Source organism: Molossus molossus, unplaced genomic scaffold (assembly GCF_014108415.1).
Source record: "Molossus molossus isolate mMolMol1 unplaced genomic scaffold, mMolMol1.p scaffold_m16_p_1, whole genome shotgun sequence".
Taxonomy (NCBI): Eukaryota; Metazoa; Chordata; class Mammalia; order Chiroptera; family Molossidae; genus Molossus; species Molossus molossus.
In genome coordinates, this window is record NW_023425344.1 from 35,373,059 (window position 1) to 35,395,776 (window position 22,718).

Consider the following 22,718-nt stretch of genomic DNA (forward strand, 5'->3'; position numbering starts at 1 on the left):
TTTAGCTTCTAAATTTTAAGTTGCATTGTAGGTGATACGGGGCTTGGAGATACACACAACAGATGCTTGATACAAGTTTACATGAGTGGCCCTGGCTGGTGTGGGTCAGATGATTGAGTGTCATCCCATGCACTGAGAGGTCACAGGTTCAATTCCCAATCAGGGCACATGTCCATTTTCAGGCTTGATCCCCAGTACAGAGCATGCAGGAGGCAGCCAATTAATGTTTCTCTGTCATCAATATTTTTCTCTCTCCCTCTCTGTCTTTCTCAAACCAATAAAAACATTTTTTTAAAAGTTTTCATGAATGTTTCTATGAGGGGAAAGTGTATTTCAAATTCTAGTCAACATTCTGGTAACCTTTTTTGAGTAAGGACTTGGTTATTTAGGGCTTACCAGTTTTTTGTGTTTTTTTTTTTTATCAGCTCAGAAATAATCTTTATTTCTTGCATTTCTATAGAGTGAGTTTTTGTGACTATAGGTGTACTGGTGCCCAGTCATAAGTGTTATATAAAGAAGTGGTTTCACTTGGTTTCCACTGAAAACATTGATTTTTCTTTGCCATTCTGCAGTACCTTCTCCAGGCAAATTCCGCTCCCCTGCAGCGCCATCTCCTTTGGCTCTTCGGCAACCAGTAAAAGCATTTAGTAACCATGGCTCTGGTTCTCCTGGTAGCCAAGAAACAACACAGCTCACACAGACCACCTCCTCACCTGGGCCTCCAATGGTTCAGAACACAGTCCCTGCAAATCCTCCCAGCAATATCAACAGCACTACTCTAACCAGACCTGCAGGGACAACCGTGATGAGAAGCGGCTTGCCCAGACCCAGTGCCCCTTCTGCTGGGGGTATACCAGTGCCTCGCAGCAAACTTGCACAGCCTGTCCGCAGGTAAGTGGCAGATGCTCTGTTTCAACATTCTTGAGCGTAGGAAAGTGGAATTACACTCATCTTTGCATTTGATAGTGAACATAGAGAGTCCTAATTGGGTTCTCACTAGTCTTAGTACAACTTGAATAAAACATTTCTTTGTTGTTTTAAAAAAAAACCTTACTTGGGACATTAGGATATTATACCACTTTGGTTCAGATTAAATTTGCCCAGATACCTAACATGATTAAGCATCTCCGAGATCTAGAAAAATATAATTAGAGCCACTTAGAAAAAATAATTAGAACCACTCAATTTGGTTGTGATATTTGTTCATTTTGAATATAATAATGTTCAATAAAGATAGTAAAGGCATATTATATCCTCAAGTGAGATTTAAGTTAAAATTTCTAGCTACCACATCTGAGTATAATCTAGGAGGCTGATTTTCAAACTTGCTACAATTCAGAATCTTATGTGGAATTTGTATAAACATGGAGGCCTAAACTTTACTGCCAAAGAGCTGATCAGGTATGAAGCCCAAAAGCTGTAGGTATGCTGTTTGTTTGTTTGTTTAATCTTCAGGTGATTCTCAGCCCAGCCCGGTTGGGACTATGCACCTGTAATCTTCATCTGCCTTTCAGGAATGTGTTACCACCATCAGTAGATTTAGGTGTCAAACAAAACTAAATGTTAAATATGTATTTGCATGTAAAAAAAAAAGTGTTCATTCCATAAGCATTTAAACTGCCCCTACTTTTTTATTCTAAGATAGACATAATACACTTCTGAATTCCGTAGTAGAGTACAATAGTGTTTCGCTGTGCACTAGCGAAATAACTGACATGTATCTTATTTTTTACAACATGAAACGTAGAGGTACTGTTGTTACTCCTATTTCCAGAGAAGAATATTGAAATTAGAGTTGGTAATCCATGTGGTTGGAAAAGATGAGACACTCTTTTCCTTTCTTTTACTCTACTAGCTATGTTAACAAACAGAGGTTAATAAAGTCACCTGATGCCCAGTAGAACTACTGTATACATTGTGGAAATGCTGAGTGTGGGGATGGTTGTGCAAATGGCTGTTTAGAGCTTTGATCTCATTGGTCCCTGAAAAGGCCTATTGGACTGTGATCCACCTGCAGAGTGATTTACCCTGAGTGGGAGATAGTATGGTCATGTTTTATTTAAGCCTTGCAGACTACTTTACAAGATTGCTTTATTTCAGATCCTTGCCAGCTCCTAAAACCTACGGTAGCATGAAAGATGACAGTTGGAAAGACGGCTGTTATTGACCAGCAAAGGGAAGAATGCAGAAGTGCCAGCTTCATGGACACCCCTTCACCAGGCTGCCACACCACTTGATGTGCAGACTGTTCACATAAGACTCTTGGGATTTGTGAAGTCCCAGCCCTCTCTGTCTTGATTAGCACAAACCGACAGAGACGACCAAGCAGCACTTTAATGACATTTAACATCAGATGTGTTTGGTAATCATACAATCACTCTCCATGGAATCACTTTTAGTTTTGTTTAACAGAAACTGAGTTGATTTTTTAATATTTGACAGAGGCCATTATCTGGGCAAAAAAACTAATGGATGCCAAAGAGAAAATGCCCATTTGTAAACGAGAGAGTACCTTTGTGCACAAGAAAATGGTAAATTCACGCTATCCAAAACTTCACGTTCAACCTAATTTACTGTAAAAATGGTATCAATAAATCTTTGTGTAATATTCTGATTAGTTATCCAAGCTGTTTCACTGGTGTTTCACTAGTATTCCCAAGAAACTAGACTGAGATGGAAAAACCCTGGGCTAGAGATTTAAAACATGATACCTAAATTTGGGAGAATTCTGTAAATATTTTTGCAGATCCATTAGAAAGACAAAAATGTCATGCTGTGTTAAGTTTTGGACGTAGCTCACAAGTCAGCACCGCCAGGTAGTGGGACAGTGCATCCACCATCGCATTGGCACATCGGCCTCTGTGTTTGTTGTGACTGCCAAAGGGCTATGTGTCAGTTGTACAATCTTTCCACACTTCATAGCTCCTGGCTCAGGAAAGTTCGCCTTTGCTGTTGAAGCCAGCTTCTCCACATGCTGTTTTCTGTCACAGAACTAAGAGATCTTATTTCTATTCGCAGGTTTCCACGATGGGAAAGAGCAAGTAGCATGTGTCTTTATTCTTGATATAAATAACACCACCTCAGTGCTTACAACCTGGAACAAAACCATACAGTGAGAGAGAGGGAGAAAATCTATGCACTTAACTTATAAAATCTCTGGAAATGACAGTTGTACTGTCGCTTTTAAATGACACAACGGTCTATCATGTGGTAGGAGAGTAGCCTGCTGAATCCTACCTAAGTTGATCCACTTTAGACTGAGTAACTGTATAAAATGTCCTTTGAAAATACTGTCCCTTTTGACTTTGATTCTGCCTTACATCAATTTTTGCATTTTTTGTAACAAATAAAACCCAGTACATGTGACTCTAACCCTTAAATACTAGCTCTGTAATGGGCCCTGTGTATACCCTGGGAATCACTTATTTCAGTTTTTTTAGACTTTTACCAAACTAAAATGTCTTTCTACAGCTCACTCCTCATTTTTCATGGTGAGAGGTCTATGTTTAAGTATTTGATTTGAACAGCTCTGAAATATTGGCAATCAAGTCACCTAAAGGATTTTAGAGCTTTGAACATAAGTTTATTTCCTGTTAGTCAAAGACATTCTGTAAGTTGGCAAAAGAAATTGAGAAATGGGAAGCTTGATATTCAGGATAGCATTGAGGTTGACATGTTGAGAGACCCCTGTTCTGCCGTGACTGACACCATGGTAGTCTGGATTAATTTACTGGTAGGGAGTCATTCCGTTAGCACAAGCAGCTGCAGATTTACACCGCCAGTGCTAATGTATTTCGGCATATAATGCAAGAAATATTGTCATTGAATTTGAGGGTAGTGTGGGTGGGTCAGGAAAGATGGCACCAGAATTCCACATAATGATGAACTAAAAAATGTTGCTTTTTAGAGAAGAGAAGATTTGCTTCGGGTGTGTGGGGGGAAATCCCATGTAAAAATCTAAGTAAAAGAACAAGCCCACTGTCTCTTTAAAACCACACATACAGAAAACAAAATAGGTCTCAGTTTTCAGAGCAACATTGCAAAAGGTATATATATATATATGCTGCAATCTAATAATTAAGAGGAATTTTAACTATTATGAAACACCCATTACATTTTTAAGTTAGATTATCGGTTTCCAAAGGAGTATTCAGGTTATTTAACTTTGTTTTTAAAAGGCTGCATCAGAAAAAAAAAAAAAATGTCTATTTTTTTTTAATTAAAATATTTCATCACTTGTTAAAAATGTATTTGGATTTGAGTTGGGTAAAGCATTATTTTACCTGCTGTTGTACTACCACAGACTATTGACTTTTGGTCTCCTAAAGAGAAAAATTGCCTTTTTACTAGAAAACCTTTGTGTATTGCCAATTTTTCTATTTGGGGAAAATCCAAGGATTACTGTGGTTAGTCTTACAGGAGAAATGTGGATTTGATAAACTAGTGCCTATGATTTTAACTTATGTTTGATATATAGTAGTTAGGGTTTTATGAATGTTGATAATTTTTTTTGTGTGCCAACAACCCAGATTTGTCACTTTTATGTAAGCAGAAAGCTATGAGCTCTGCTTCTGAAGTTATTTAATTTTCTTGGTGTTTGAATGTTATTTTTTTGTGTGTTAATAAAAGTGTAAAGAATTGGAAAAAATATAAATATTCTTAATTCAAGCATTTGCTGAATCATTTTTCTACAAAACTTGTTTGTAATATAAAGTACTCTCTGAAGAGTTGACTTTTTTCAGTTTTCATACCTTGAAAAATCACATTTTGTAAAACTGGGGACCATTCATAATTGTCAGATACTTTTTAAAATTGTTATCTCAGTACATCACTTTTATAAAAAAAGTTTTTTTCAAAGGAAATTAGATACATATGTCCCCAGATATTTGTATAACTCTAGAGTGATCTAGACTGTGTATATTTAAATTAACTTTTTATTGAATGTACAGGCATCAGTTTTTGACATTACGCATGGTCCTTTGAGATCCCATGAACTTTGATTTGCAAACATTTCTATAGCCGAACTTGTATGTGTGGTTGCCTCCTTAATAAACAGCCTGACCATAATGTTTATTATTAAATTTATATTTGTTTTTCAAGTGTTTTATTAATTTCTGGGTATGTTGAGATTCCCCCCTCCCGTCGCCCCCACCACTCGCCGCCATTTGCGTACAGTTGGTTTTAATAAATCTCTCAGTTATATTTTCAAACACACAAACTCAAATCATATATTTATGAGGTTGGTGTGTATCATGTTATATTTTCTCCGTCCTGGTTATTTCATGTGTGGGTTACTTGGAGTAAATTTATAGTTTACTCAAAATTGGTATGTTCCTGGAACTTTGTCACCTGCTGTGTGGTGTCTCGTTAGAAAAAGATAGCATATGTGAAACAAGCAAAATGCCAACTTCATGGGTTTCCAACAGGGAAGATGAATACATTTCCACAGCAAATATGAATGTTTGTTTAGTGGTCTTGTGCATCTTTTCTCTCGTGGATGAATGGGGAAAATCAAGAATTGTACACTAGTTCATTGGTTCCCACATTCCTTTTGGAAGTTTTTACTGTCCTTTATGTTAGAGAAATGACCCTGCGTGTTTAATTTTTCTCCCACGTCAACTTAAAAACTTTCAAGAACCATTTAAAATTAAGTGTCAAAATACCCGCAAGTCAGTGAATGGCCAATGCAACAGGAAACCCTGCGGAGTTCCTGTGAAGTATTTGCGTGTCCAAGTTCAGCTTTGAATTACAAAGGCAGAATAAATGCTAGACACTACTTGGAGGGCGCTGGTGAACAGGACGTCCATGTGAGCATGAAGCCCACTCAGCAACCCCTAATGCATTTTGCATCTTGAATGATCCAATGTGTAAGTCCAAGGAGACTAAACGAGATGGCCTTCCGGGTACTAGTGTGAGAACGGAACGGATGTCACTCATTGGCCTGCTTCCTACAGCCTGGTTAGAGCCATGCTAGGTGATGCCAGTTTCAAGCCAGTTCTTTATCTGCACTGGGTAACTTCAATGTTTCCTTTTTTAAAAGAAGGGGGGAAATAAAGCTTTATGTCTTATGATTTTGAAAGTAATAGAGATACATTGCTTTAAAAAAAGAAAAACAACTCAAAATATAAAGGAGAAAATGGTCCTGCATTTCACCTGGGGATCCTTCATCTAGAAATAAATAAAATTTAAGTGCTGCCCTAACATGGTTATAAAATATTAAGTGGAAGGGTAAATAGTTTCCTGTTTAAGATGAGAAAATATTTTCCACTTGTTGTGGCGCGAGAGAACCCAGAGACCACCAGAGCCAAATAAAGAGCAAAGGCGGCCGGCGACTGATCCCCAGTTCTCGGAGATCAGCCCCAACTTTCAGCTGATTTTTTTATTTTATAGGGGGTTTGTTACAAACTTCTGTAGCTGGCATTTCTTGTTGGCCTTGGGGGAGAGCAAGCAAGCAAGTACAGAAGCGGAGGTGGTTAGTGATGAGGGAGGGAACGGAGGTGGGAGGGAGCTGAGGCGAAAGGGAACTGGGTGAACTGGGCCAGCACACATCCATCCTGCTATTCATTCTATTATCTAAGTTCTACAAACTAACAAAGTCGCTTAGAGGACAAATTCGTTTAGAGGAGTACCAGGCCAGCTGGTCCTTCCTCGGGTTGCCTCTGAAAGCTTCATAGTTGGCCTTTTGTTTATTTAATCAGGACTGAGTGATAGGAACAGGCCAGTACACGCTTACGATGCTGACATGAGTTAGCTTTGAACAGAGGTGTGCATTAACCACTACCGAAAGCTTGGCACAGTTCTCGGTTCTGATTGCAGATTCTCCTTGATTTAAAAGGAAATCATACATATTGTTTGTATCTTTATTGATTTTATTTATTTATTTTTTGGTACATGCCCCCTAGCGGGAACCGAACCCGGGACTCTGGTCCGTAGGCCTATGCTCCAACTGCTGAGCCAAACCAGCCAGGGCTTGTTTGTATCTTTATAATATCGATAAGCTTTATCCTGTAAAAAAGTATGTTTATTACAGAAAACTAGAGAAATATAGTAAATTATAATGAAGGAAAAGCACTTAATTCCATGGGTAATTAACCACTTAAATTTGAGGAGATTGTGCCCTGGTCGGTTTGGCTCAACGGTTAGAGTATTGGCCTGTGGTCCAGAGAGACCCAGGTTCAGTTCCCGCTAAGGGTGCGTACCTCGGTTGCAGTTTGTCCCCGGCCCCGCGGGTGGCAGTCACTCAATGTGTTCCTTTCACATCGATGTTCCTCTCCCTCCCACTCTATCTGAACAAAAAATGAAAAAAATGTCCTCGGGTGAGGATAAAAAAAAATTGAAGAGATTGTCTTTTTTTTTTTAATGAAATCAGGAATCAGTCATGAGTGAAAGTGTAACTTTTGATTAACTCCAATGTCACAACTGTCATCATTTATAGTTGTATTCTGCTGCTGGGAAAAAAGTCAGTTTCAGGGAAAGTATACAAATATTTTTTTAAACTTATCTATATTGTTGAAAGTATTACAGATGTCCCGCCATTCCCCCATTGACCCCCTCCACACTGCTCCCGCCCCCCAGCCTTCACTGCACGGTTGACTGTGGGTTGTGCACACTTGCAGGCATGTTCTTTGGTTAGTCTCTTCCCACCCCTTCCCTCTGAGATTCGTCAGTCTGTCCCATACGTTCCTGTCTCTGGATGTTTTGTTCACCAGTTTATTTTGTTCATTAGGTTCCACATACAAGTGAGATATACAAATATTAATTCCAAAACTTTACCAAACCTATATTGTCAAAGTTCTCCATATAATAACAGTATTGATTGAATACAATTTCAGTTTTAAAACAAAACACCTTTGGAGAAATAACTATTTGGATGTACAACCAAATGGTTGAGATGGTGTAGAGTCCTCAAACTTCAGAATCTCCTGACAGGCTGTTAAAATGCGCATTTCTACACCCCACCCCAGGATTGTTGGCTCAAAACCAGAACACTGGTCACAAGAGCTAAAGCTCGAGGTCCCCTGCACAGGTCGGGCACCATTACTGCACTAATGGACTGTGGCAAAGCGATTGGAGTCTTAAAACCACGTAGCTCGTGTGAAAACCTTGCGGGTGGATGAGGTTAAGACCGTGTTCCCTGGAAGTGCAGCTGTCACCGGGAAGTGGGCGAACACATCAGGCGCACACCACAAGTGTCTCAGCGCACGTTATGCAAAACGGTTGTTTCTTGTCCATGGTCATATTTTCCTGGAGGAAATATTTGTAGTGAAAAGGTTCTGATGGTATTAGAGCCCTGGGCTCTGTTGTTCATAAGGCCCAGCATCATTCTGGTCCTTGAATTCCGTGAAGCACCTCAGTATCCTTACTATAGATTCCTCTTAGTATGCAGGTCGATTTAAGCTAAGATTCTGTCATTTGCCTCCAGAAGAAAGTTCTTTTTCAAAACAAATTTTTTTAATTGATTCATAAAATATGCACAGGAAATATGCACGGATGTTCAGCTCACGAATTACCATTAAGTGACTGCATGTGTCCCCAGCATGTATGTAGGCCAGGAAGACTTGGAGCACCCAGAAGCTCTCCAATGCCACCCGCTAATCCAATCACTGTGACCTTCCTCTTCAAAGAACAGCTATCCTAATGTTATAATTTAGTGTTGCTTCCTCTTGAACTTTGTGTAAATGGAGCCATGCACTCTGCAGTTTTTCTCTGCCTAATTTATTTTGATTAAAAACTAAAAACGGGGTTTTTTCTCAGACGCCAGCACTAAACAACAGAAATGTGAGGTTGGTTCTCATTGCCCTATTGTATGCCATCGTATGGATATACCACTTTGTCCATTGGCACGTTGGACGGTTGGGTTGTTTCCAGCTTGGGTCTCATGCATAACGCAGCCGGGGACTGTAGGCATAGTCGGGTGGAGTAAGCCCCCAAAAGCCTTTCTCTCCCACTCACAACTAAAAATGTTGGACAAATGCAAAAGGAAACTACCTGAGAACACAGAAGTCAACAAAGCAGGCAGATTGGGGAAGAGTCAGACCTGCAGAGGAGACCCGTGCAGAGCTGAGCACCCCATTTCCCCCTGGCCTGAGCCGGGAGAGGGCCCCCGGCAGGGCTGCCCGCGGCTCCTGACACGTTAAACCAGAGGAAACTGAAGTATCTATGAATGGAAAACCCTAGACCAGGAAAAACGGAGCTCCTGGAGGCTAGAGAACATTGGGGGGCAGGTATTTTCTCTCTCATAACTGCTGCTTCTGAAAGGAGAAAAGTTGACAGGAACGCTGCCATTTTTAGGAGATTTGAATAATCCTGTTGCAAGAGGGTTCGCTTACAAATAAAACAAATCCTGGTTAACTGAACAAAGTTGGCTTGGTGTCCACAGTACCATTGACTATTTACATAAAAGGTGGAGGATCCTGGTTCAATGCCATGACTCCATGGGATCTGTTGAATATTAAATTTCATGCAAAGTAGTCATGCTGATTACACTGGTGTACATTGAAACCGATGGAAGTTGAACATAGGTAAATGAGAAGGGAATTATTAGCCTTAGGGTTTGTTGTGTTAATTTGTAACCATTATGATGAACCTTCTAGCCCAGCGGTTCTCAACCTGTGGGTCGCGACCCCTTTGGGGGTTGAACGACCCTTTCACATGGGTCGCCTAAAACCATTGGAAAACATATTTCCAATGGTCTAGGGAACCGAGACACTGCTCCTCTGTCCATCTCCAGGTGGATCCGCCCGCATACAACATGAGAAATTGTATTAAAGGGTTGCGGCATTAGGAAGGTTGACATATTTCACAGAACTAGAACAAATACTTCAAAAGTTCATATGGAACCAAAAAAGACCCCGAATAGCCACAGCAATTTTGAAAAAGAAGGACGAAGTAGGTGGGATCACAATATCAGATATCAGGTTATACTACAAAGCTACTGTAATCAAAACAGCTTGGTACTGGCACAAGAACAGGCATATAGACCAGTGGAACAGACTAGAGAACCCAGAAATAGACCCAGGGCAATATGCTCAGTTAATGTTTGACAAAGGTGGCAAGAGCATACAGTGGAGTAAAGACAGCCTCTTTAATAAATGGTGTTGGGAAAATTGGACAAGTACCTGCAAAAAAATGAAACTAGACCATCAACTTACACCATACACAAAAATAAACTCGAAATGGATAAAAGACTTAAATGTGACCCGTGAATCCATAAAAATTCTAGAAGAAAATGTAGGCAACAAAATTTTGGACATCATATGCAGCAGAATTTTCACTGATACATCACCTAAGGCAACAGAAACAAAGGAGAAAATGAACACATGGGACTACATCAAACTCAAAAGCTTCTGCACAGCAAAAGACACAACCATCAAAATGGAAAGGCAACCCACTGTATGGGAGAATATCATTGCCAATGATACAACAAATAAGGGGTTAATTTCCAAAATATATAGAGTACTCATACAACTCAACAAAAGGAAGACAAAGAACCCAATTAAAAATTTTGCTGAGGAGCTGAATAGTCACATCTCCAAACAGGACATACAAATGGCCAAGAGACATATGAAGAAATGCTCAACATCACTAATCATCAGAGAGATGCAAATTAAAACAACAATGAGGTATCACCTCACACCTGTCAGAATGGTCGCCTTCAACAAATCATCAAACAAGTGTTGGTGAGGGTGTGGAGAAAAGGGGACTCTAGTGCACTGCTGGTGGGAATGCAGACTGGTGCAGCCACTGTGGAAAACAATATGGTGTTACCTCAAAAATTAAAAATTGAACTTCCATTTGACCCAGTGATCCCGCTTCTAGGAATATACCCTAAGAAGCCTGAAACACCAATCAGAAAGAATATATATACCCCCCATGTTCATAGCAGCACTAGTTACAATAGCTAAGATCTGGAAACAACCCAAGTGTCCATCAGTAGACGAATGGATAAAAAAAACAGTGGTGCATATACACAATAGAGTACTATGCAGCTATAAGAAAGAAAGATCTCTTATCCTTTGAGACGACATGGAGGGACCTGGAAAGTATTATCCTAAGTAAAACAAGCCAAGCAGAAAAAGATAAATACTGCATGATCTCACTTATATATGGAATATAATGAATATAACAGTCTGAGGAATACGGTAGACCCAGAAACATGGAAGTAGGGTACAGACTGACAACCCTCAGAAGAGGGGGTGGTGGAGGGTGGGAGGAGATAAACCACAGAACTTATATGCATGTATGCATGACCAATAGACATGGACAACAAAGCCGGGGATGGGGCGGGGGGATGGGGAGGAGGGTATCAATGGGGTAAAAAAGGAGAAACATCTGTAACAAAAATAAAATAAAAAAAAAAAAAAGGAAGGTTGAGAACCACTGGGTTAGAGTGTCAACCTGCGGACCAGAGAGACCCTGGTTCGGTTCCCGCGAAGGGCACGTACCTCGGTTGCAATTTGTCCCCGGCCCTGGTTGGAGTCATGTGGATGGCAACCACTCGATGTGTCTCTCTCACATCGATGTTTCTCTCTCTCTCTTACCCCTCTCTCCCTCCCACTCTATCTAAAGATAAATGCAAAAATGTCCTCGGGTGAGAAATAAATAAATAAATAAATAAATAAATAAATAAATAAATAAATAAAAGTACTTCATTGCTTCGTTCAGTCATTGCCTACTACTGTCATTTCTCTCATCCCTAATCAAACTACCCTCAAAATCTTTAGCATTCCCGAACTCTCCAGGTCTTCAGTTGTGCCCACCTGAGGGTAAAGCATACCCGTTCTGTCCACCTGTCTTGCAGTAACGAGTCTGCTTCCCAGGGCGGCGTGAGTCTGCAGGAAACACAGGAGAGGAAGTGCCCCGGGTTCCAGCTCTGGGTTTGCTGACTTAAGACTTGGTGGTGTGTTTCCAAAATCTAATTGCTGGTTTCCTGGAACCAATTTTTCTACTATTTTCTTCAGGGGTCTTAAGAAGCTCAGCTAAATGATTTCCAGAAAATATGTAGCAGACTGAAGTTCCTTTCCACTCAAAAATCTTAAACCATCCATCTTGTGTATAGGGGTTGTTCAACCAAAGGGATACATGTCTATTAAACTAAAAGAGAGAGAGAGAGAGAGAGAGAGAGAGAGAGAGAGAGAAACTACATCCTAAAGATGAAATGTATGTACAAAAATCATAAATGGTGATCCTCAGCACTGTCGTAGGAGATCCTGAGTGCACGGCAGAGCAGACCACTTTGGGTCAGGCCTGTGTTGAGTCCTTGATCCACCACTTAGTAGCTGTGTGACCCTTATTAGGTCATTTAACTTCATTAAATTTCAGAATCTCCCTCTACCCCTGACCAAAGGGGTTTGATCATAAGATCTATATCATGAATTTACTGCGCAGATTAAAAGAGACAAAGCATATAAGGAGCTTCACATAGTGCCTGGGTCTCAGTAACATTAATTATTATAATTATTAATACTAAAAATAATATTTAGGAGTAATATTAATTGGTCAGTATATACTGGACTTGGAGTAACATAACTTAATTTTCAGTGGTATATAAGTATTCAAGAAGTCCAAATTAGGCTATTGGTGGTGCTGGTTCAGTATTCAACAATAATTTCAGAGATCCAGGCTCTTTCTAACTTTATGCCCCACCATCCTTAGAGTTGAATTTTGTCTGCATTCTTATTGCCTCATGGTTCTATATGACTGCTACAGATCTAGCCATCACATCTTTACTTAAGGCAGGAATAAGGGGGAAAGGGGCAGTGGAGGGATATCTGCTCCCTTGTATCAAGAAAACAAAAGCTGCCCTGACCAGGTGGCTCAATTGGTTGGAGCGATGTCCCATGCACCAAAAGCTCGCAGGTTTGTTTCCCAGTCAAGGCACATACTTAGGCTGTGGGTTTGATGCCAATCGGGACTTCATACTGGAGGCAACAGATTGATGTTTCCCTCTCACTTTGATGTTTCTGTCTCTCTCCCCCTTCCTCTCTCTCTAAAATCAGTTTAAAAAACATTTCCTCAGGTGAGGATTTAAAAAACAAACAAAACAAGAGAGGCCAAGCAGATTTCTGCTTGCATGTCATTGGCCAAAACTGTCACAAGGCATCTACTAGTTAAGGACGCTGGGAAAGGGGATACATATTTAGCTGAGTACGTTGCCTTCCCAATAAATAAATTCTGGTAGCGGAAGACAAGGGAGAATGGGTGTTGGATCAGCAACTAGCAGCATCTGCCACAAATAAATAAATTTTCTAATAAAAACTTAGCTAAATTCCTAAAACCTTTTGTAACTGTTAGTAATTTTTAACAAAAACGTTTTTCTGATTCTCTCATAAACAGAAGATGCTGACTATGATGTGAATGTCACTTGATGATTTAAACTCATCAGTAAAATTAACGACTATATTTTTTTCTCATTACCAGTTGTCAATCCTACTGCTGGAAAGCCAGTGTTGAAGCCCTCCTTACAAATGTGCTGGGTTTTTTCCTGATGACCCAAATCAAAGAATCAAATGATTGGCATTCCATATAAGAATAACCTGTAAGCCCTGGCCAGTTTGGCTCAGCGGTTAGAGCGTTGGCCCACAGACCAGAGAGGCCCGGGTTCAGTTCCCGCTAAGGGCACGTACCTCGGGTGCAGTGATGTCCTCTGGCACCCGTACGGGTGCAGTGATATCCTCTGGTGAGGATTAAAAAAAAAAAAGGAATAGCCTGTAAATTCTAAATTCTTAACTATGTATATTTCTACGTGGATGCCTAGTTTTTGCTTATCTGTCTTTGGGATTGTTATTCCACCGGCCTCTTTGACATGCTGATTTTTCACTTTGTTCAAATGTTTGAATAGCCAGAAATCTGATATTCAGTCATTGGGTTAGGAGGAGGAGGGAGAGGCAGAAGTACTAACTAGAGCCAATCAAGACCAGAGAAGTAGACAGCCATTTAGGATAACAGTATGCATGGGGATTGAATGCCCTGCCTTTTAGATTCGTTAATCCTGACTAATGAATGTCAAGAATGCAAACCCACAGAAAACTTCTCATTCAGGCTTTGATTATCTACTCTGCAGGAGACACTGCATCAGGCCCTGCAGGGGAGATACCAGCAGGCCCACTCCACAGGCTTTTAACATGAACACCTGCCAGGCCCAAGGCTCCCTCCCTCTTCAAAAACAGTTTGTTGTTGAGGTTGTTGTTTTTCTTAGTAAGTGACTGTGTCTTTTTTTTTCTGTTGATGATATTTAAACTATGATTTTGCTATTATTTACAAAATTTAAAAATTTTAGGACGATTTGTTCTTTCTCAGCACTACCGTGGAAAGTCAAGATGCTATTTTCTATTCTGAACACCAGGGGGAGATCTTGTTTTTTCTTGGAGAGTTTTAAATCCCAACTCTCTCAACTAGCTCTGAATTCAATTTATTTTCAGTACAAGTGAATCACTATGAGATCTTCATATTTATCAAAACAGAACGAGGAGACCATGATGACTAAATCTAATGTCATTTCTTGGGCAGAATCCTGGGACAGAAAAAAGAAATTAGGCAAAAACTAAGGAAATCTGAATGAGGTATGGACTTAATAATAATGTATTAATATTGGTTCATTAATTTCGACAAATATATTGTATTTATGTATAATGTTAACAATAGGGGAACTGGGCATAGCGTATGTGGGAACTCTGAGCTAACTATCTTTGCAACTTTTCTGTAAGTCTAAACTATTCCAAAATAAAAAAGTTTATTTAAAAATAGTAAGACCAGGCCCTGGCCGGTTTGGCTCAGCGGTTAGAGCATTGGCCTGCGGTCCTGAGAGAGCTGGGTTCGGTTCCCGCTAAGGGCATGTACCTCGGTTGCAGTTTGTCCCCGGCCCTGGTCGGTTGTGCGGGTGGCAGCCACTCGATGTGTTCCTTTCACGTCGATGTTTCTCTCTCTCTCTCTGTTCCTCTCTCTCCCTCCCACTCTACCTGAACAAAAAAGGGAAAAATGTCCTCGGGTGAGGATAAAAAAATATATATATATAGTAAGACCAGAAACTAATTTTCATTGGTATTTTTTTGAACCATGGAATATACTTTGTTATTATTATTTTGTAATTCTCACCTGAGGGTATTTTTCTATTGATTTTTAGATACAGTGGGAAGGAGGGTGGGAGAGAGAGAGAAAGAGAGAAACATCGACATGAGAGAGACACATCTATTAGCTGCCTCCTGCACTACCTCAACCAGAGCCAGGGATCGAACCTGCAACTGAGGTACGTGCCCTTGGCTGGAATCAAACCCATGACCCTTCAGTCCACGGGCCAGTGCTCTGACCGCTGAGCCAAACTGGCCATGACCACGGGAAATACTTTAAAAACAATATATTTACAGATTGAATATTGGAAAGAAGGACTTTGCTAAGTGAGCTATAAGAATATGAAGATATATTAAAATAGGATTAGATGCATTTAAAACACTTAAATATTTAAAAACGTATCTCAGCTTCTCAGGCTCCTACCAAGATGGCGCAGCAGCAGAGGCTGTGAAGGAGGAGCAGCCCAGGGCGAGTGCAGGGACGTCTGCTTTGAGGGCCAAGCACCGAGAAGCTCCTTGGGTTCCGGAGCTAACTCACAGCACACGTTTGGGCTCCCTTGGGGCCTGTCCTCCCCTGGTTTTCCGTCTACAGAAACATAGCAACAATCTGTTAGAACTCCTTGAGGAGCGATCAGAGTCCCTCTCGGAGATGTCATGGGCACACCACTCAGCCAGAGTCCTGAGACGTTTCCACTCTCACGGGGACTCTCATTTCTCCTCTCTGGCTCTCTCTCAAAATTCACACCCTCTGTGCCTGGATCATGGCCCCCTTCCCTTCCTCTGGCCTCTCCTATTTCCTCCCTGAGGACCCATCTGTCCCCCTTCAGGTGGTTCCACTTCTCCAGAGCCACGGGCTCCTTCCCGGCGGAGGGCTCGGGCTCGGTGGTGGGCCCGAGGGGCCTTCAACACTCCGGTCCTCCGCCTGGTGTAAGGTACAGTCCATGTCCCTGCCATTGTCGCTTCAGCCAGTGCAACAGGAGCAGACATGTCACGTTTGTGGACAGAAGCCTTTACTTTTCCTCCCTCTGCCGCAGAAAACAGTCGTTCTAGCCGATGGAGCCGCCCTCAGCCCGCCTGCTTCCGTGAAGACAACGTGGCGCCCAGCCAACCCGGGGGACACGCAGGGCGAGAGAGAAAAACACCTCTGTGGTTTTAAGCCACTAAGATTTGGGGGTGCTGAGCAACATGACCTCGTTCATCCTGACCATCCACCATCCCCCCAGCAAAACGTCCACCAGTCTTCCCCAGGTCACACGTGGGGCACTGGAGGTGTGTAGCTTGCCCGACACCGGTGAGCTACCAAGGAGTAAAGCCAGGATTGAAACCCAGGAAGTGCCCTTAGTAGAATCCCCTAGAGATTCCCAGAGACAAAAATATGAGAAAACTCAGAGGATCTACCTTTGGTGTCCTCCCCTGAGGCCGCCAGCCTGCGGCTCCCCCGCCCAGGTGCTTGCCTCGCCTGCGGCTTCGCTGCTGTCCTGACACTGGCCCGTGCTGGAGCCTTTTCCTAGACCGGGGTTTGCTTTCTTAGGTCACTCCCTTGTTTTGCTGAAGTTTTCTAAGAGGCTCACAGGAAAGGGTACATGAGAGGTGAACTTTTGGAAGCTTTGAATGTTTGGAAATATTTTAGTCTTCCCTCACTGTGATGGTTAATTTTATGCGTAAACTTGGCTGGGCCACAGTGCCCAAAAAATTATTTTGGATGTTTCTGTGTGAATGTATTTGGGTGAGATTAATGTTTTTTTCTTTATTGATTGTAGAGAGAGAGGGAGGGAGCGAGAGATAGAAACATCAATGAGAGAGAACATTGATAGGCCGCTTCCTGCATGCCCCCCACTGGGGATTTGGCCCACAACTTGGGCATGTGCCCTGACTGGTATTGAACCAGTGACCTCTTGGTGCATGGATTGACACTCAACCCCTGAGCCAGGCGAGATTACAACCTGCCAGGCGAGATTTCTATATATGTAGATGGATTTTGAGTAAGGCAGATTGCCCTTCTTAATGTGGTGGGCCTTATTCAATCAGTTGAAGGTCTAGATGGAATAAAAGACTGACCTTCCCCAAGCAAGAAGGAGCCAGCAGATGACATTCAAACTAGAATTGCAATATTGGCTCTTCTTTGGGTCTCCAGCCTTCTGGCCCACCCTGCAGATTTTAGACTCGCTAACATTCATAATTAACATGAGCTGGTTCCTTAAAATAAGTCTCTTTATATAATGAATGCATGTCCTTTTGGTTCTATTTCTCTGGAGAAGCGAATATGTTCGTGCACAGTTGATATTTTGAAGGATATGGCATTCTCCCTTGAAAATAATAATTTGTCAGAATGTTGAAGGCTTTCTTCTATGGTCTTTCAAATCATTAGGGTTGGTACCGAAAGTCTTACTCTCAGTCTATTCCTGTTCCTTTAAATATGGACTTTTTCCTCTTCTTTCTGGAAAAAAATATTTTTCTTTTTCTTTGGTCCCAAGTGTTTTTATATTTCATCACATTTATTTTCTTGGTTAAGTTCTTTACAAATTGTTGTAGGCTCTCAGTGGGCCTTTTCAACTTGGAAATGTATATTCTTTGGGTTTAGGACATTTTCTTCTTTATTTGTTAATATGCTTCACTGGACTGGAAGCTTCATGAAGGCAGGGACCATATATATTTTGCTCATTATTCATTTATAGTGCCTTGTGGAATACAGTACCTGGAGCCCAATAAGTATCTGGATGAACGAAAGAGTGAGTGAGTGAATGAGTGAATGCTGGAGAGGAACATGTATGCTTTGGGAAGAAAATATGGAGCTGAGTTTTAGGCATGTAAAGCTTGAGGTGGACATTATGTGTAAGAGCCTGGAGCCCAGGAAAGATTTCCAGGCTGTAAATGTAGACCAGGGAGTTTAGTTCATGTTCCTGGTAACTGAATCCTGGCTGTGCAGTGACCCCTGGAGAAAGGTAAGTAGAGAAAGTGGGCAGTAGAGGACTGCAAAGTCCATGCATCATTTGAATAAAGAAAATGCTAGTGTCCCAACTTTCCCAAACAGAAGTGCATCTTGAGGAAGATGTTCCTTTATTCTGTGGCGTTCTCCACCTCCCGGCAGAAAGGTGCGTCTTCTCTGAGCAGCAGGTACCAGAGCACACTAATTACTAGTGTCTGCCCTCAAAACTCACCTTTCTATACCACAGCTTGGATAAGCAGAGAGAGGGAGACAAACGTGGGTAGGAAACAGAAATAGCAGAGAGGAAAAGTCATGGACAGATGAGAAAAGTTGCCAGAACAGAAATACAGATGAACATATCCGGCCGACCAAGCCCTCAGTCCCTCATTTCCAGCCCTCTGCTTCTGAAAACACTGCTGCTAAACACTCCCCCAGGAGCCCCCAGTACTCCACCCTGCATTAGCAAATACTTCTTGCAGGCCCCGGTTCTGCTCTCTTAACCACAGCTACATCCTGCTTCCCACCAAGTCTTTTTCCTTCTCAAAGAAGACTCAAGTCTCCTGCCCCCTAAGCCTAGCTTGAACTGAAACCAGTATCCCCAGTTCCAGCTGGAGTAAGCTAACTTCTCACTGGGTATCTACGGCTCCTTCTAACTGCCTCTGCTTCCAGCAAAATCACCTGCTGGAATGAACAGCCCAGGTTCCGTGTCTGCCTCGCCCTTCGCATTTCTCTGCGAGCTCCAGGCCATCTCAGGATGCAGCGCTCGCTCCGGGAACCCCTGCCCTGCATGGTATCTTCCTGCCAAAACATCCTGGCAGGCCAGCTCACAATTGGATTTGTTTATTTTAATGGTTGGGGTTTGGGCACCTGGGAGCCAACTTCAGAAAATGGATTGCCAGTTGGATGAAATGATGAAGTCCAGATGTGGCGTGCAGCTCTGAGCTTCTCCACTACGGCGCTGGACGACCGGAGCATTCAAAGGAGGTAGCAAGCTTGGTCTGTGTGCGGTGATGGTACAAAGAGCAGTGTGGTTTCCATTAACGGTAGGCTGGATAATAAGGACCAACCTTTTTCTAAAAGGAAAAATGTTAGATAAAATTTCTTTAAAGTCACATTAAAAAAGTAAAGAATTGAAAAGAGCAGGACCTGCCATGCTAAATTTGGGGGGGAAGCCTGAACCTAGAATCAAGGGAAAGTATCTGAGCTCCAAAGCCACTTTGTGCTCAGGATGTTGCTAATGCTGAACATTTAGCCTTGAGTTCTCCAGCGTCGTGTGGCAAAGGAGACAGAGTCAACACTCAGGGCCCACATCATAGGGACCCCAAAAGACTACTGTGATATTGTGACTTATAATAAAAAATATATATATTTGCTCTTTGCCCCTTTTCTAGCAAAGAGCTCCTAAAACCCTTGGAATCCCCTAAGTGATGAGAATAATGTATGTCTTTTATGTCAATGAAGTGACTTTTGGATCTACCTAAGGATGGGTGCTGGTTGTCAGAAGAAGCAACCAGAAATAGAGGGTTGAAATTTTTAGTTCCACCTCCTGATTTCCAGGGAGGGCAGAGGGGCTGGAGGTTGACTCAGTCACCAATGGCCAATGATACAATCAATCATGCCTATGTAATGAGGCCTCCAGAAAAACCCCAAAGGAGAATGTTTTCAGGTTGATGAACATGTGCAGACTTGGGGAAGAGTGTCCCACTAGGAAAGGGCATGACCCCTGACCGTTCCCCCTTGCCCTGCTGTGCTTCTCCTCCCTCTGCCTGTTCCTACATGGCGTCCTTTGGTAACAGGCCAGTGAACTAGTAAGTAAATGGTTTCTCTGAGTTTTGTGAGCCACTCTAGCAAATTAATCCAACCCGAGGGTGGGGGTGGGAGATTGTTGAAACCTCTGATCAATAGTTGGTAATTCAGAAGCACAGATGATAACCTGGACTTTCAGTTGGCAATTGGTGTCTGGAGTGGGGTGGGGCAGACTTGCAGGACTGAGCCCTTAGCCTGTGGTAGATCGTGTCAGAACTGAGTTGAACTGTAGGACACCCAGCTAGTGTCAGAGAACTGCCACCCACTCCTGTTGAAGTTGGTGATCAGAATCACCTCACGATTTCTGATGCTGCTTTTACAGATCAAATCAGTCTTCATTTAAAAATAAACCACTATCTGCCCTGGCCGGTTTGGCTCAGCGGTTAGAGCGTCGGCCCCCGGACCAGAGGGACCCAGGTTCAGTTCCCGCTAAGGGCATGTACCTCAGTTGCAGTTTGTCCTGGGCCCCGATTGGGGTTGAGTGGGTGGCAACCAGTCAATGTGTCTTTCTCACATCGATGTTTCTCTCTCTCTCTTTCCCCCCTTTCCCTCCCGCTCTATCTGAAGATAAATGCAAAAAAAAAAAAAAAATGTCCTCTGGTGAGGATAAAAAATAAATAAATAAATAAATAAATAAATAAATAAATAAATAAATAAATAAAAATAAACCATTATCATCATCAGGCATTATTAAGTAGCAAAGTGACTTTCATAAATTTTTTTAACATACTGAGTTGAGCGAGAGAGAGAGGAAGATGGTGAGAGAGAAACATCGATTTGTTGTCCCGCTGATGTATGCGTTCATTGGTTGCTTCTTGTATGCGCCCTGACCCAGGATCAAACCTGCAACCTTGGTGCATCGGGATGACACTCGAACCAACTGAGCTACCCAGCCAGGGTGAATGTTTCTTCATTTTAATCAAAAGACTTTAAGGAAAACATCAACAAGAGATATTTTAATTAGTTTCAAATAAAAAAGTCTGAAAAAAATAATCATTTAAGCTCTTTAAAATAGCTTGATGTCAATTAGCAAATCATAATTCCATCCAGTTGGGTAATGACTTTGACCCTGGAAGTATAGATACTGACAGATGCACCTCGTACTTCATTTCTTCAGCAAACTCCCAACTTGATGCATAACAATGGTTAGTACATTCTGCCTTAGGGTCATGTCAACGCATTTAAAACTGCGGTAGAATTTCTTGGCAGAATTTCTTCTGTTGCCACGGGCTCTGAAATAAGAAGCATCTAGTGAAATTTATGCTGTCACTTACCCCGCTTGCCTTTGTGACGCTGCTGAGCACAGCCAGGCGCGAGGAACCTCGTGGCTGAGACAAATGGCAGCTCAGCCTGACGTCATAAATCTTATTTCCTGGAGCCGCTTTAAATCATCAAATGCTAACTGACAACAGGACAAGAGGGAGGAACATGCTTTCAGCATATGTTTTGCTACCGCCGGTAGATACCTGATTTCTCGTTAAGCACCCTCCTCCCACCTAGAGGCAGCCTTTGTTTTGGATGGTGGGAAGTCCCAGGAGCAAAGCTGAGGTCGGCCTCCCCCCACTGAGCTCCCTGGGCTCTGGTGACGTCACTGAAGGATGGGTTTCCAGGGCGCCAGGCGTCGGGCAGAGCATGTCTCTGGGGATGTTTTCCTGCTAGAAGAAACTTTGGCTTTTAATACCCCAACTTCACTGGGTGCAGCCTCTCAATACAGTTTTTCATATTGTAGTTTGTAGAGAAAGATATTTTTATTTATGTCCCCAAATCTAATATCTTTTTTTAAATTATTATTCAGATAGAGCAGGAAGGAGAAAGAGGAAGAGAGAGGGAGAGGGAGAGAAACATCGACGTGAAAGAAACACATCGACTGGCTGCCACCCGCACGACCCAACCAGGGCCGGGGACAAACTGCAACCGAGGTACGTGCCCTTAGCGGGAACCGAACCCGGGTCTCTCCAGACAGCAGGCCAACACTCCAACCTCTGAATCAAACCGGCCAGGGTCCAAATCTAATATCTTAAACAAAATGACACATAGGCAAAATCTCAAATTACTCCCCAAACAACTGGGAGATAAGAGGATGGTTTGGAGAGGCCATTGAGGGCTTGGATGTTGCTGCATCTCACAAGTAGACCACCTGTCAGATCGTATTAATTATAAGGTACCAAATACGTGGTGTTTTAATCATTATACATCCTTATATGGGGTTTGTTACTTACATGTAGGTGTTTTACTAAGTTGGATTTTAGGAAATTGATTGAGTTCTGGGGACTTTTAGGGAAGAATGAGTCCTGAGAAATGGATGACTGACCACAGCTGGAGCTTCTGACAGGGCCAAGGGTGAACATGCAGACTGTCATAAAAAACAGTATCAAAGGGTGTGGGATGCATTTCCTACTTCTAAGATCTATAACCTGCCTCCAGCTCTCAGTAGGAGGTCAAAACACCTTGGAGTAAATGAGCTCCTTAGCTGATCAAGCAATAGGGCATAGAGGGGAGAACAGAAATTTTTATAGCAATGGTCAAAAAAGTCAAGTGCATATAAGAATATGGCCAGGCCCTGGCCGGTTTGGCTCAGCGGTTGGAGCGTCGGCCTGCGGTCTGGAGAGACCCGGGTTCGGTTCCGCTAAGGGCATGTACCTCGGTTGCAGTTTGTCCCCGGCCCTGGTTGGGTCGTGTGGGTGGCAGCCACTCGATGTGTCCCTTTCACGTCGATGTTTCTCTCTCTCTCTCTCTCTCTCTCCCTCCTACTCTATCTGAACAAAATGTCAAAAAATGTTCTCGGGTGAGGATAAAAAAAAAAAAAGAATATGGCCAGGCATCTGTTTTTGGGGAGAGAGAGAGAGAGAGAGAGAGGAGATGGCAGAGACCGTGGTAATGATGGCTCCCTGTCTGCCCCTTGAGTCGCCTGCTCTGATGTA

At 42.3% G+C, this 22,718-nt stretch overlaps 1 protein-coding gene across 4 annotated transcripts in view; it reads left to right on the top strand.

Moving 5' to 3' along the window:
- Positions 1-5,099, top strand: part of SLAIN2 (SLAIN motif family member 2) — a 73,563-nt gene extending 68,464 nt beyond the window's left edge. For 2 of the 4 annotated variants that reach the window (XM_036271788.1, XM_036271808.1), the window contains exons 8-9: positions 573-891; positions 2,101-4,177. In XM_036271788.1, the coding sequence (XP_036127681.1) occupies positions 573-891; positions 2,101-2,167 (386 nt within the window). In that variant the 3' untranslated portion in view covers positions 2,168-4,177. Of the gene's footprint in view, positions 1-572; positions 892-2,100 lie in introns of those variants that run through there. The other 2 variants (XM_036271793.1, XM_036271802.1) reach the window with 2 other exon arrangements.
- Positions 5,100-22,718: the final 17,619 nt, after the last annotated feature.